Source organism: Stigmatopora nigra, chromosome 3, assembly GCF_051989575.1.
Source record: "Stigmatopora nigra isolate UIUO_SnigA chromosome 3, RoL_Snig_1.1, whole genome shotgun sequence".
In the NCBI taxonomy this organism is placed as follows: domain Eukaryota; kingdom Metazoa; phylum Chordata; class Actinopteri; order Syngnathiformes; family Syngnathidae; genus Stigmatopora; species Stigmatopora nigra.
The window spans coordinates 2,353,611-2,368,364 of record NC_135510.1 but is presented as its reverse complement, the minus strand read 5'-3'; the positions used below and the strand labels follow the sequence as shown (position 1 = coordinate 2,368,364).

The window sequence follows — 14,754 nt, the reverse complement described above, 5'->3', positions numbered from 1 at the left end:
GGTCCTGGGTTCAAATCCAGGTCGGTCACCCTGCGTGGAATTTGCATGTTCTGCACAGGCCTGCTTGGGTTTCCTCCAGGTACTCCGGTTTCCTCCCACATTCCAAAAATATTCATGGTAGGCAAGTTGGACACTCTAAATTGACCCTAGGTATGAGTTTGAATGGTTGTCCATCTCCTCGTGTCAAGCGATGGGCTGGCCACCGACACAGGGTATCTGCCTCTGGCCCAAAATCAGCTGGGATAGGCTTCAGCACCCCCCGCGACCCTAATGAGGATATAGTGGTTCAGAAAATGAATGAATGAATGTGTGTTGGAGGAGTTCATTGTAAAATAGCCATTGTGGTATTTCAATTGACACATTTTTTCCCAGCATGAGAGATTAAAAATAAACTTTTCCAAGTCATCTCCCTCAGAAGAGATGCTAGTTTCTTTGCATGAATGTCCACTAAATTTGCTAGCTAGATTGCTAAAAAGTGCAGCAATCTTACACATCATTAGTGATTCTCGATTTTCAGGTTGCTCTATGGGATTTTATTTTTTCCATTATCTTTTATCACTTATTTAATAAATCTTCGTCAGTACCTTTTCTGAAATCAGTATCATCTAAATGTTCAATATTGGGCTGGAATTTATATTTAAGAATTATTAAACAGATGAAAATAAACTGTAATTTTGTCTGGAAGGTTTAGAGATTAAGAAGAACGAGGGTGCAGATGTTTGAAGCCTCATCAAAAACACACTATAAGTACAAGCATGGATTACCTGTCAGGTCCATGTAAGGCCCAAAAACTGTGATGAATTTACAGGCTTATAATTTCATTCCCAGTTATTATGTACATTCACTTTTAATGGCTTAAATGCACCCAGAAATCTCTTCACTTCACTCATGTATGTTTTTCCTGTCTGACAGCCCCCCTTACACACATGCACTATTTAAAAAAAAAAATCAATCACCACCAATAAATAATCATACTGTCGCCATGTCCGTGTGTGCTAGGTGAATCAGGAGAACGTGGTGAAGGTGGGCCACAGACAAGTGGTCAACATGATCCGCCAGGGTGGGAATCACCTCCTGATTAAGGTGGTGACAGTAAGCCGACATCAGGACCCCGAGGACACATCACGTAAAAAAGGTAGAATCATATGAAATATTCACTTTGGCAAGAAATCTTCATTAAGCCTGTTAAATTTGTTTTTCAACTGTCAAGCATATAATGTTAATGGTATGGACATGCGAGACACAAAAAAATATATAATACCTAATGATGCATTTTATTAGGAAATAGTCAGATTCCAGATCAAAGCAGCCTAAATGATTTATTTTCTTATAATGATGCTTGCTATCGCTAATATGCATCATACATACAATTACACAGTATTTAATGTATTTTTTCATTTTTCTTTTATTTATTGATTATTATTCTATTCTGTATTTTAATTAACTATCTCAGCAAAATTTAGAAACTACCACTCGCCAAAAACTAAAATGATTTTTAAATCCCATTTATTTAGACGTCAAAGGGTTAACAGTCTGTCATCTATCGTTAACCAGCCATCTTTTGAAAAATTGGTTGTACTCATATGACCTCTTTGTTAAACACTAAATTAGTTATGCAAATTTTTCAGGACTTTCTCCTTATCACTGCTATCCTGTATCCAGTTCCATATGTTTTTTGGTCTACATGTGTGTTCATGCATTCATTTTCTGAACCGCTTATCCTAACAAGAGTGTTGGGGGGTACTGGAGAATATCCCTAAATTGGTGGCCAGCCAATCGCGGAGCACAAGGAGACGAAGGACAACCATTCACACTCACACTCATAACAAGGAGCAATTTAGAGTGTTCATCCATTCTACCCTGGATGTTCTAAGAGTTTAAGATAAATCAAGAACGAATAATGGGTTTTTATTATTAGAAGAAAAAGGGGTCCGAACACAATGTACACTGGACTTGTATCAAGTTCTCAGTGAATGCCATTACAGTGGTACCTCGACATACGAGCAATTCGAGATACGAGTAAAATTTTGAGCAAATAATTATCTTTAGATACGAGACAAATTTCAAAATACGGTAAGTCAGGTGGCCATACATGAGAGGCTGTTTATGATTTTAGCGCACATTCTTTTTTGCTGCATCTCTTTTGTGTATAACAGATATCTACGAGCACTGGGGGGAGCGTTGCATTATTTGCACAGTTTTTTTTCCCGTCACCCAGCGCAAATGGCAGAACAATCACTAATACGAGGAGTATATATTACTTCTCATTGGCCAGTGGTTGTGCGTTATCCTATTGTGAGGACATGTGTGCATCATTTTGGGAATATTTTGAAGGGAATACAAAAGCAAACATTCCATCGATTGTGAAAGTCAGGGTGGAGGCGGGGCAAATAATAGAGCTAACCCGGGAGAAGAAATGTATCAAACTTTAATACAAAATTAGAATTAAGTTTAGTGTAAGGTTAGATTAAACTTATTTTTGAGTGTGTCTGCATCGTAATAGAAGTTCATTTAAATTTGTTTATGTTATGAAACGAGCGTGTTGCTATGCAAAAAGCTTTGCAGGTCTACGTCTTTTGACTACACTTGATCAGGTTTAAATGAATACAATTAGTTCTGCGACTGAAACGCTATGTTTGCGTTTTATTATCCAAAATCACATGGCATACTCCAGGATCCCTATCTTCATTTCTTGACTGGGAACTATGTTTTCATTACCCTCAGCTCCTCCACCACCAAAGAGAGCCCCAACTACTGCCCTGTCCATGCGCTCCAAGTCAATGACTTCGGAATTAGAAGAACTCGGTAAGAACCTGCTACTGTATACACTACTGTTCACAAGTTTGGAGTCAAACACCTACATATTTTTCTGCTTTCAATTAAAAGTCAGACTTTTATTGAAATTAAATGAGTTGCAAAATGAATTGAAAATATTCTCAAGATATTTACAAGGTTAAAATATAGATTATTATTTGAAATAATCTTTTTTTTCTTTAAATTTTGTTTCTGTCAATGATGATTTTTTTTTCAGCAGGTACTACATTGCTAAGCTTTAGCATTCCGGCTGTCAACTTGTTGAGATAATCTAGCAATATGTCACCCCACACTTTGAAAAGCACCTTCTGTAAATTGGATTGAGTTGATGGGCACTGTTTGCTTAACACACTGTCAAGCATGTCCCATAGCACCTCAAAGGTGTTGTTGAGATCTGGTGATTACTATTTCAAATAGAAAACATTATTTCTAGCATTGTCAATGGCTTGACTAAATTTTGTATTAATTTTGTAATTCATTTGATAAATAAAAATTTGACTTTTTATGGTTAACACTAAATTGTATGACTCCAGTTAGATTGTTGTTGGAATGCTAGTGTGTAATATCTCTTTTTTCTTGTTGGTTTGTCTTATTGTAATTGATCGAATAACTAGTGGAGAAAGGTAAGGATTCATGGTAGACCACCACTTTTTTTTACCCTGTTTGTTTCTCTGCCAGATTGCAACAATGACTTTAGTTGCTGCATATTGGATTTTATTTACATTTCCACCAACTGTATGTTACTTTGGTTTGCTTCTCCTCCCTCATTTATACTCCACTTGCTCCTCTTGCTATAATGCATGAAAGCTTTTCCAGAGTAGTATATCAATAGGGTACATTTAAATCAAGTCATTCAAATGATATTAATCTGTTTATCCATTTCTATATGTCTTTATATTTGTGTTGATGAGCCTCACCTCAGAGTATTGATACGTTTGCATTAAAATACTGAGCTTGCTATGATGCCATGACAAAGTTATGAAGGAGGGAATGAACACAATAAGAAATTGAAGGGTAAATTGGAAAATGTTATGTAACAAAAAAGGAGGGAGACGAAAGTAAGGTGGAGTGAATACACCATCAGGTAACAGGGTTCTTTTTTCATTCATTTATCTTACATACCGCGCATCCTCAAAAGGGTTGCTTGAGCCTAACCTAGCTGACTGGGCGAAAGGAATACTACACCCTAGATTGGTCATCAGTCAGCCGTAGGGTACACAGAGCGACAAACGACCATTCGTAGTCATAACCATACTGCTATCAGCGACAATCGAACCGACGCCTGCCCGCACCAAAGTCAGGCGAGTTCCACCGGGTAATACGAAGTAGCATTTTTGGGAGGGCAATTTTTTATTGAATCAGACAGACAAGAACAAACATGAATTAAAGTAGCAATCATAAAATAGAAAACCACAAACTAATTAGGCATCTGTTAACATAACAGTTTACCAGTTAAATATAGGCCCAAAAGACAACATTATAGGCAGTCGGTGGTCAGGGAGAAAAAAAATAACCTAAGTCGCACTTGAGTATTAGTATAGGCAGTATGGTAGTAATAGTGAGGGTGACTTTTTGTCAGTTTTAACATTAATTTATTTGAATACAGGTTGAAAATTCATTTATTTCCTGTACCGCTTGTCTTCAAAAATGTCGCCGGGGTGCTGAAGACTATCCCAGCCAACTGTGGTCAGTAGGCGGGATACACCCTATGTTGGTTGCAAGCCACTCACAGGCCAGAATGAGACAAAACAACTGTCGACGCATAAACTCATATCTTGGGACAATTTAGAGTTCAACCAGACTACCATTCATGTTTTTGGAATGTTGGAGGAAACTCGTTGGAGTACTCGGAGAAAACCCACAGAGGTACTACCTGGAAGGTGGAACCCATCGGGGTTCAACCCCTCAATCTCAGGACTGTGAGGCGGATGTACTAACCACTCTCACTTTCCCGCTTGTTTAAATATGATAAGTAAATAATTCTTTTTATTTTTTATGTTTCATTTTACCCATAAACTCCCAGTTTATTTAGAATTGGGGTTCGGTGTTCAAACCGGGTCTCAACAGCCGCAATGCATGCTGGTATTCATTACCGACTGATGAAGAGGAACAAAAACCACTACCCACCGTCGCCCTTTGTGAAATAGTCCAGACATCTCTGGCTAATATATTTAATATGATCGATAGATAAATTTACCTTATTTTCTTGCATTCATGCCGTATTATTACCTAAAAAAAAGTTATGACTGAATCAAGGCTACGGAGGATATATGCGCACAAAATAGACTTGACATGCACGAAACTGCAAGGTGACAAAGACGAAATACCATAACGCAAGACAGTGTGGCCGATACGATAATTTATTTCAAATTAGAGAAAATATAAATAGATAAAACGCTAAATAAAATGCCTTTTGACGTCTATGAATGAAATTCAAGAAAGAAAAAAAGTGTCTTGCCTAAAACGTGAAAAACCTCAATTGTACCTGCCGTTGCTCCCTCAGGGCCCTGCCATTATACATTTTATCGGAGACTCGGACAGACTTCCTGGTTGTACTGCTCATGTGACTTTCTTTCTGAATTTGTCCACGTGCAGACAACACCCTTTCGGAATGTGCAATACAGCAGACGATCCTTTTGATTCAAACAGTATCTCAGAAATACAACATGCGATGATTTTTCTTAAGGTTTTCCCTTCAAATCATAACACATTTGTAATCCCAATTAAAACCATGAATGTGGAGGCGAAAATTGGGAATCAGGGGTGTCTTTTACGAGAGAAATTGTAAAATTCAACGATTAAAAGGCAATTTTAAGGGTACGGCTTAAAGGTGGAGGCGGTCTATATGCGAGAAAATACTCAACAATGTTTTCTTTTATTCCCCCAAGCCACTCTAAGGAAAAAGAAAGATGGTAAGTTATTAATGCAATGTGAAAATCATGAGATATTTTTTTGTTTTTAGTAATTATCTTTTTATCTTTGAGGATTTTTTTTCCTTTCATCTAAAGAAATAATGGTCGTGCTATACCATAATTATTTTTATTCACTCTGGTTTTTGATACTGCAATGGTCTCTCCCAACCACTGCATGATTTAATGTGGTAGTAACTCAAAAACTTCATGTTTATCTGCCCACTTATTGGGGAATGTATTGTTTTTCATCCATTGTGACTGCTTTATTTTAAGAAAAAAATTGCACTCTTTAAGTTTTAACTGGCAGTGCACCATTTTTTTCCTTTACTTTTATTATGCCCAACTAACCACAATCTTCTTTGTAGTCCTGACAAGAGAACACTATGCAAACCAGGGCACTCGAAGCAGTATGAAGTGTGTCTGTGAACGTGGTTATGTCACCAAAACACATCCCTTCCAAAAGCCAATGTTTGTTAATTACGTCTGAAAAAAATAAATAAATCTGCTGTCATTTCCTTTTGTCATGTCTGCTTTTCTTCATTCATCCTGTATCACTGCGTGTGTTTATGAGTGGATAAAGCAGATTTGCACGTGTTTCCATGAGAAAACAGGAAAATGTTTCAGTCAGAAGGTTTTTTTTTATATGACACTGCAATTCGATTGTGAGACAACTTCTACAAAAACTAAATGCTTTACTGTGTCTGGGAGGACCGGTGCCCATGGGTGTGTCTGTGACTGTGTGACTGTACTGGCGGCACAGTAGTAAAGGAGTTAAGGTCATTGATGTCCCTTTCCTCCCCTCTCCTCTGTGTGTAGATGCGCAGAAGAAGAGGATTGTTTTCCAAGTCACTCTAAGTAACCACACCCCGTGATGCATGGAAACTTTTTGACATGATAGAGCCAGTCAGGGAGGGGATACAGACAGAGGCTAGATCCGGGCTAGCATGTAGCTTCTATGATCCTTACGGTTGGCGCTATCCAATGGCATCATCACAGAAGGGCGTTCCATTCAGACAAGTCTGTTATTGACAACTTTACCCTATAGCAGAATGGACAGAACAAGAGAGGGCTAAAAAAGAAAGCTACCTAGCATACTTGAGGGACAAACAATTCATTTTTCATTTGATATTGTTTTAGGAACAACCCTAATACTTGGATGATGCTATTAACTCGGCTGCTTGGAAAGAGTTTGCACGGCTTCCAAGGCATCAAACACTCGAGATATTCCATGTACGGTTGCTCCCTCTGTACTGTTTTCTGTTGCAGTGTCAATTGCAATTGAGTATGGAGGGAAGGATCTTGTAAATGATTAGCTTGCATTTGGCTCATGAGATCCTTATTGATGCTTTGCAAACAAAAAAGCTCAGTGATTTACCTTTTTGATTCATAAAATTATGAATCGCTTTGCCTTTTGCAGACAAAGTTGACGAGATGACGCATGCCCAGAAGACAGCGCCGGTTGATATGAAGATTGCAACAATTAAACCACGCCCATCGAGTCGCTGCTTGATTACACCCTCCGAACTAAATGTAAGATGAGCAGGAGTGGAACAAGTTCATTCATTCGTTCAATTTCTGAACTGCTTAAAGGTTCGTGGGGAGTGCTGGAGCCTATTCCAGCTCACATCTGGCCAGAGACACCTGACACCCTGAATTGGTGGCCAGCCAATCACAGGGCACGAGGAGACGGACAACCATTCTAACTCACACTTACACTTAGGGGTCATTTCAAGTGTCCAACCCAGCTACCATGCATGTTTTTGAATGTGGGAGGAAACCGGATTACTCGGGGAAAACCCACACAAGCCCAGGGAGAACATGCAAAGTCCACACGTGCGGACATGACCTGGATTTGAACCCAGGACCCCAGAGCTGTGAGGCCGACACGCTAACCACTCGCGCTAGCCAATCGTGCCACCAAACTGCGAGATGGACTTGCCATCAACAATAAATAGACAAAGACTACCACAAGGTGATAATCACTCACATGGGACACAGAAAGCTGACTGATTCGGAATGGCTCACAAAGACAGTTGGAAATCTAACTAATTAGGCAAGACAGGAACTGAAACAAAGGAAACATATAGAGGGGAACAAACAATACTAAATCCCAAAACAAAACAGATCATAATTGCTACATAATAGTCCCAGCAAGAATGCTAAAGCCACAATGCAACTGGCTATACGTATGACTATTGTTACACATAACATTCATGTGCAATGTTATGTGTCCATTATTTTTTTTCTGCTCTTGGTATTTTCACCCTAAGCTTTATAATTGTGTTCATGATCAAAATTGACCAGTTTGTGTATGCAAAAATCAATGATAATTTTTTATACCCAAATTTGAAAATGGGTTATTCTTGACTCTTGACTCAAAAATAAAGGCAAAGATTTATTATTTTAAGGATTGGTTAAATCACATGAAAATTGATCCAGAAGCAAACATGCGGCCAGAATTTGATTACAAAATATTTAAATGTTTACTTTTTGCTTGAACTGAACAGAACAAAGTTCCTTTTTTGTTTTTATTCTAAGGATAAAGGTTGTAGAGCTTTGAAAATGGTTTTCTTTGCGCCATTAACAATTTTGACTTTCACAGTCCATGTACCATGACCGCCAAGGAGTTGCAGTGGTTCCACCCACTGTTCCAGGAGCCCTCCTTGGTTTACCAGAAAAAAGCATGCTAAGGAAGCAAAAATCCATAGGTATGATTACAGTTCAGTGCATACAGTATACTGTATATGCAAAAATGGTGGCAGCTACCTGAAAATATGCAATTTATGTGCGTTTTTAATTCACTCTAATGTTTACACTCAGTCGCAATGCAGCAAAATGTTATTAGTAAACTTTTATACAGCAAAATCTGATTCTATTTTTTGACACAACATTCCTTGCTCAGTGGCATAACACATTTTTTTCTAAAGTTGACACTTAAAATGTCACTAAAGTTTTTTTTTTTCTAACCTTGACTAACAAACTAATGCTTAGATATAATCACAACGATTTTACCCAGTTTGGACCGAAATTTGCATAAACAGTGCCCAGAATGTTATTTTTAAACCAGGTTTAGTTGGACTTTTCTGGGCTCCCCTGCAGATGTGCTGTTTTTCATTATAATGCAACACTGGATCTATATATGAATACTCTTTGCTCTGATTGGCCATAGGTGTAGTGGGTCTGTCTGTGGGAAGCTCATGGGTGTTGACGATACATGTGTTGACTTTATTTCATCTCATTTTCTGAACCGCTTCATTCTCACTAGGGTCACGGGGGTGCTGGACCCTATCCCAGCTGACTTCGTGCCAGAGGCGGGGGACACCCTGAATTGCTGGTCATTCAATGACACCAAGTTTTGCTATTTCAAAATTAAGTAAAATATTCCTTTACTTGAGAATCCGTCCATGTATGCAGTGAGGCACATCCTAGTGGGTCTCCTCTCATCTCATTTTATAAACCGCTTTATCCTTATTAAGGAGGTTGTGGGGGTGCTGGAGCGAATCCGAGCTGTCTACGGGGGTGCTGTCAGGCTGAAGGAGTTCTATCGGCCTTTTCAGCCCACAGGACTCAGAACGCAGTTGATGTGTGCTGCCTGGCCAAGCGGCCTGTGGCTCTGGTGTTATCTGAAGCAAAAACCTTGCCATGAGAATAGTTTGTTGAGACCACGGAGATCAACTTCCTCTGACTGGCTTCAAGGAAATGTTGGTCCACCATCCGATGTCTGAGTAGAGAAAAGCAGTGCGTCATCAACACAGTGTATAGTGGAGATGGTTTGCTGCTGACCTTGCTTTCGGATGTTGTGAAATGGTAGGCCAAATACTTTGAAGAGTTCCTTAGCTCCACTGACATGCCTTCGCATGAGGAAGAAGAGCCTAGGGAGTCAGAGACGATCTCTAGGGTTGAAGTCACTAAGGTGGTTAAAAACTCCTAGGTAGCAAGGCCTCGGGGTTGGATGAGAGCCATCCGGAGTTTCTAAAAGTTCTGGATGGTGTGGGGTCTTGGTTGACACACCTCTGCAACATTACGTGGAGATCGGTGACAGTGCCTCTGAATTGGCAGACAGTGAAAAGGGGAACCGAATGGTGTGTTCCAATTAAAGGGGAATCACACTCCTCGTGGGAGTTCGCCCAACCAGTCTACATTTGCTTTGTGGACTTGGAGAAGGCATTCAACTGGTCACGTTCCGTGTACCCGGCAGTAAGTCAGATCCCTTTCCATTGGGAGTGAAACTCCACCAGGGCTGCCCTATGTCACCGATATTGTTCATAACTTTTATGAACAGAATATTTAGACGCTGTCGCGACGTTAGGGCTTTCCCTTTTGATGGCCTCAGAACTGCATCCATGGTTTTTACAGATGGTCTTATTCTCTTGGCTTAATCAGGTTGTGATCACCTAACCCTAACCTTCTCATTTGAACAATTCACAACCCAGTCTGAAGTCAGGATGAGAATCAGCACCTACAGATCTGAGACCATGGTGGTAGTCGGAAAAATATGGTATGACCTCTCCAGGTCAAGGATGAGGCCCTTCTTCAAGAGAAGTGGTTTAAATATCTTGAGGTCTTGGAGCAGAGGCGCTGCTCCTCTGCATCGAGAGGAGCCAGATGATTCGGCATCTGATTCCCTGGTCAAGGTTTCCGGGCACATCTGAACAGGAGGCCAACCTAGGGCACACTCAGGAATGCCATGGATCCTCCCGAAACAGCTGGATGAAGTTGGTGGGAAGAGGAAAGTCTGGCATTTTCTGATTAAGCTGCAGCACCCGTGACCTGACCTCGGATAAGTGGAATAAGATTAAGATTTTAAGTACATCTTTAAAAACTTGTAAGGCAGAAGAAAACATCTCCTCTGAGCACAAGCCACACACTAAAAACAAAACAGATATTCCTGGAAGTGTCTTCATCTTGATTTTTTTATCTTTAATGTTTAAATTGGTTAAAGATCGTCCAACTCATTTGAAATAAATCCTGAATAAAAGTACCTTCCATATGAGCCCAAGTGATTAATATGAGAAAAAAAATTATTGTCCAATCAACTGTTGGCAAAGGGGCTTATCGAATCAATTTCTATTAAAAATATATGTGCAATCCTACATCTTAACTTGAGAGTAATTAATTAACACTTTAATATTGTTGCCAATCATTTTAACATTTTCTTTCAAAATGTAACAGTATTTTAAACATTAATACATTTATACTTTCTCCCCAATTCTTTTCAAGGTACAGCGGAAGAAGAAAAACAGGGATACCTTACCCCTCCGTTACTTAAGTTCTCCCGCAGTCTCTCAATGCCAGATACATCAGAGGATATTCCTCCTCCCCCAGCAATTTCACCCCCTTCGCCACCTGCTTATAACTCACCTGCTGGCTCAACACCCAAGGGTTACAATACCACAAGACCCACCTTCACCCAGAACTCACCTAATGCAGTGACGACTATTTCTAGAACCTCTGATGTTGGTACATTGAGGCGGGGCTATCGCAGACAGAGTTCAGAGCATTTTGAGAGCCCACGCATGCGTGGGCGCACAACAGTGCCTGAAAATCCTTACTCTGAGATAGGTAGTAAGAATTTGTATGTGCCAACAAAACCCGCTCGAAGGAAGGGTATGCTTGTAAAACAGTCAAATGTTGAAGACAGTCCAGAAAAAACGTGTCATACGGCCGCAAACCTCTCAGCCCCAGCTTCCATGCCTACCACACCTGTTGAGCGAACATGCTCGTCAATCCCCATTCCTACCATCATTGTCAAGGAACCTTCCACCAGTAGCAGTGGAAAGAGCAGCCAGGGTAGCAGTATGGAGATCGAGCCAACAACTCCAGAACACCCATCTCTGATGACACATGTTGGCGGGAGTGGTGGTCTGCGACCAGAAGACCTGATGTCGCTAAGCAACCCATTTGCGGCAGCCATTGCTGGTGCCGTGCGTGACCGTGAGAAAAGGCTTGAGGCAAAAAAATATTCTATTGCCTTCCAGTCGATTGATATTGGAGATGATGACCTTATTGATCCTACCCCGATGCCTCGTCTTCGGCAGTCAAAGTCCATCGATGAGGGCATGTTTGGGAGTGATGAGCGACTCCGAAGGATGATGGCTCCACCAGTGCACCTTGGACCTCCTGTTGGTGGAGGAAGTGGAAACATGACAGATTTTAATACTCCAGAGCCCACAGTGGTTAGGGAGCCTCTAAACACGAAAACAGGTCAATGTCTCAATCTAGACAGTCCCGTTAGTCTCCCAGCCACTCCCCCAAAGAGCCACTATCGGGCCAATGGAACCTACCTTCACCCTGTTACAGGGAAACCTCTGGACCCTAATTCTCCTCTTGCTTTGGCTCTTGCAGCTCGTGACCGAGCAATGAAGGAACAACAAAATCATCAAAATACACAAAAAAATCTCCCTCAGATTTTGCAAAGTCCCAAAAATGAAGCTCAGTCCCTCCCCTTGCAGACAAGCCATAAACCAGACCTCAACCAGCCACTCTTCATTGATACCAAGTTGCGGTCTGGGATTGAGACAAGTTTTGCTGCAATCTCATCAGCAACCATGGGGCGTCCAGGGCGAGGTGGCTTGCGGAGGCAAATGACTCAGCAAAAATATGAGTCTCATGTGGCCCAGGAGGAACGACAGAACCAGACAGTTGAGGAGAGGAACAGTTCAACAGGAGATGTGACAGACACACCTAAATCAACTGGACTGTTGATGGTTCATACAAGTACAGAAGCAAGCAACAAGGTAAATAACCAGGAGTTGGAAGGGCAGGATAGCAACAGGCCATCTGAGCTGAAAGACCCAAATCAACCTGATCCTCGCATTGGCCCTACATTGTCTATAATTCCCCAGCCCTCTTCAACACGAAGACGTAGTGTTCCTTTAGGTGAGTCCCTGGATGAACCTGCGAAACTACCCTTCCGGATACCCCCTCCTCCTCTGGCGTCAGTTGACATTGATGAGGATTTTGACTACGTAGAGCCACTCCCACCTCCTCTAGAGTTTGCAAACAGTATTGACATCCCCGATGACCAGGCTACTGCCATTGCACAAATGCTTCAGCAACAGAGGAGAAATGGGGGGCCTCTGCTACCCTCATACAATATTCATGGCCCTCCACTTGTTACTGATCAGCACAAACGGGTAACGAACAGTATGCCCCCTTCATATCCTCCTCCTCCACCAGATCAAGAGGCTGGAATAGGGGACTCTGGTATTGAAGAGGTAGATAGCCGCAGCAGTGGAGACCCTCAGCACATGGAGACCACTAGCACCGTGTCAAGCATCTCTACTCTTTCATCAGAGGGAGGATTCTGCGACACCACCCTGGAAAGCCTATATGCTGCTGCGGATAGCCATTCTTTTATGGTGGATAGGCCTCCTGTACCACCCAAGCCCAAAGCCAAATCAGTCATCAACAAATCATTTTGCCATGATGCACTAATTGAAGAACCACCGGAATCGTATGGTTCACCAGCTCAGGCGCCTTCTGCTCATACTTCATCTTTTGAACCTCCGAGGACACCCACTCAAAGGACATCCAAACTATGGGGTGATCAACCCCCTGAGCTTCATAGCCCTCCATTTACACAAGACATCAAGAACACAGTTATCACAGAGTTAAGCTCTATTCTTCAAAACATGAATCGAGATAAGCCACCCAAATCAGGAAATAGCCTCGACTCCCCCATAGGAAACCAAGGAGCTTTTGGAACAAGGTAAAAGATGACTCATTTATTTCTCTTTTGACTGAAAACTTAAGTGTCATTGCTTAGGTGCACTTATTTCTTAATCTGCCTTTTTTCAGGCTGTTTTTAAAGCAATGTTGTATAATACATTATAATACAGTCATACCTTTACTGACGAAATTAATTCGTTGCTGAACTCTTCGTAACTACAAAAAATCGTAAGTAGATTACATTACATTATATGTAAATTCTCTAATGCGTTTCATCGTCCTCGCACAACTACCAACTAAACCCTAAAATTGGTCAACGTGTCCCAATTTTGTAAGAAAGATGAGAGAAACACACAAAACGAGAGACAATTATCTTAAAATCATTTATTAATATCACAAAATTAATAACATGTACAGTGGTACCCCGAGATACGAGCTTAATTTGTTCCGGGACTGAGCTTGTATGTCGATATTCTCGTAACTCGGACGAACGTTTCCCATTGAAATGAACTAAAAACTAATTAATTAGTTCCAACCCTCTGAAAAAACACCAATAACAGGATATTGGATTGGAATTTTTTTCTTTCTTTGATTCGCCAAATATTAACAAAGTATCACATAACTAGTGGTTTAATATTACTAAAATGTGTTTAATAGAACTCAATTAGATGGATTTCGCGGAGGGTAGAGAGAGGGTCATAGAGAGGGTGGGTGGTGGTGGGGGAGACTTTTTGCACTGGTGAATCGTGATATAACAAACAAATTTGGGGTTGGCTGTTTGCCCCGCCTCCAAACTGACTTTCACGATTGATGTCCTGTTTGCTTTTGCATTCCCTTCAAAATATTCCGAAAATGATGCGCACAAATGTCATCACAACAGGATAACGCACGACCACTTGCCAACGAGAAGTAATATAAACTCCTCGTATTAGCAATCGCTCTGCCATTCGCGCTGAGTGACGGGAAAAAAACACTGAAGAAAATGCAACGCTCCGCCCAGTGTCGTTGATATTGTTACATACAAAAGAGATGCGGCATAAAAGACATGTCATTTCTCGGCCACTTGGCTTTTTCGTATCTCGAAATTTGTCTCGTATCTCGAGATAATTATTTGCTCGAAATTTTACTCCCGAATTGCTCGTATGTCGAGGTACCACTGTATATATACAAAATCTACCCGTGTTGAAATGCATGGGAACAAGAGAAAGCAACCGGGATGCAACATCGAGATAGCACACAAACATGAACACACATTTAATAAACACCATTAAGAATTCAAACAACAACATTAATGAACAACAAACATTAATGTTTTGTGATTTATTTGAAATGTAATTTTACACCCATTTTATAAATG

General features: G+C 40.8%; 1 protein-coding gene across 1 annotated transcript in view; it reads left to right on the top strand.

Moving 5' to 3' along the window:
• The window catches only part of LOC144194145 (SH3 and multiple ankyrin repeat domains protein 2-like), a 125,540-nt gene that overhangs the window by 85,476 nt on the left and 25,310 nt on the right, over nt 1–14,754 (top strand). Inside the window, exons 12-19 of the mRNA XM_077712999.1 lie at nt 1,000–1,135; nt 2,725–2,805; nt 3,429–3,437; nt 5,703–5,726; nt 6,543–6,581; nt 7,144–7,256; nt 8,329–8,434; nt 10,947–13,437. Of these exons, the coding sequence (XP_077569125.1) occupies nt 1,000–1,135; nt 2,725–2,805; nt 3,429–3,437; nt 5,703–5,726; nt 6,543–6,581; nt 7,144–7,256; nt 8,329–8,434; nt 10,947–13,437 (2,999 nt within the window). The remainder of the gene's footprint in view (nt 1–999; nt 1,136–2,724; nt 2,806–3,428; nt 3,438–5,702; nt 5,727–6,542; nt 6,582–7,143; nt 7,257–8,328; nt 8,435–10,946; nt 13,438–14,754) is intronic.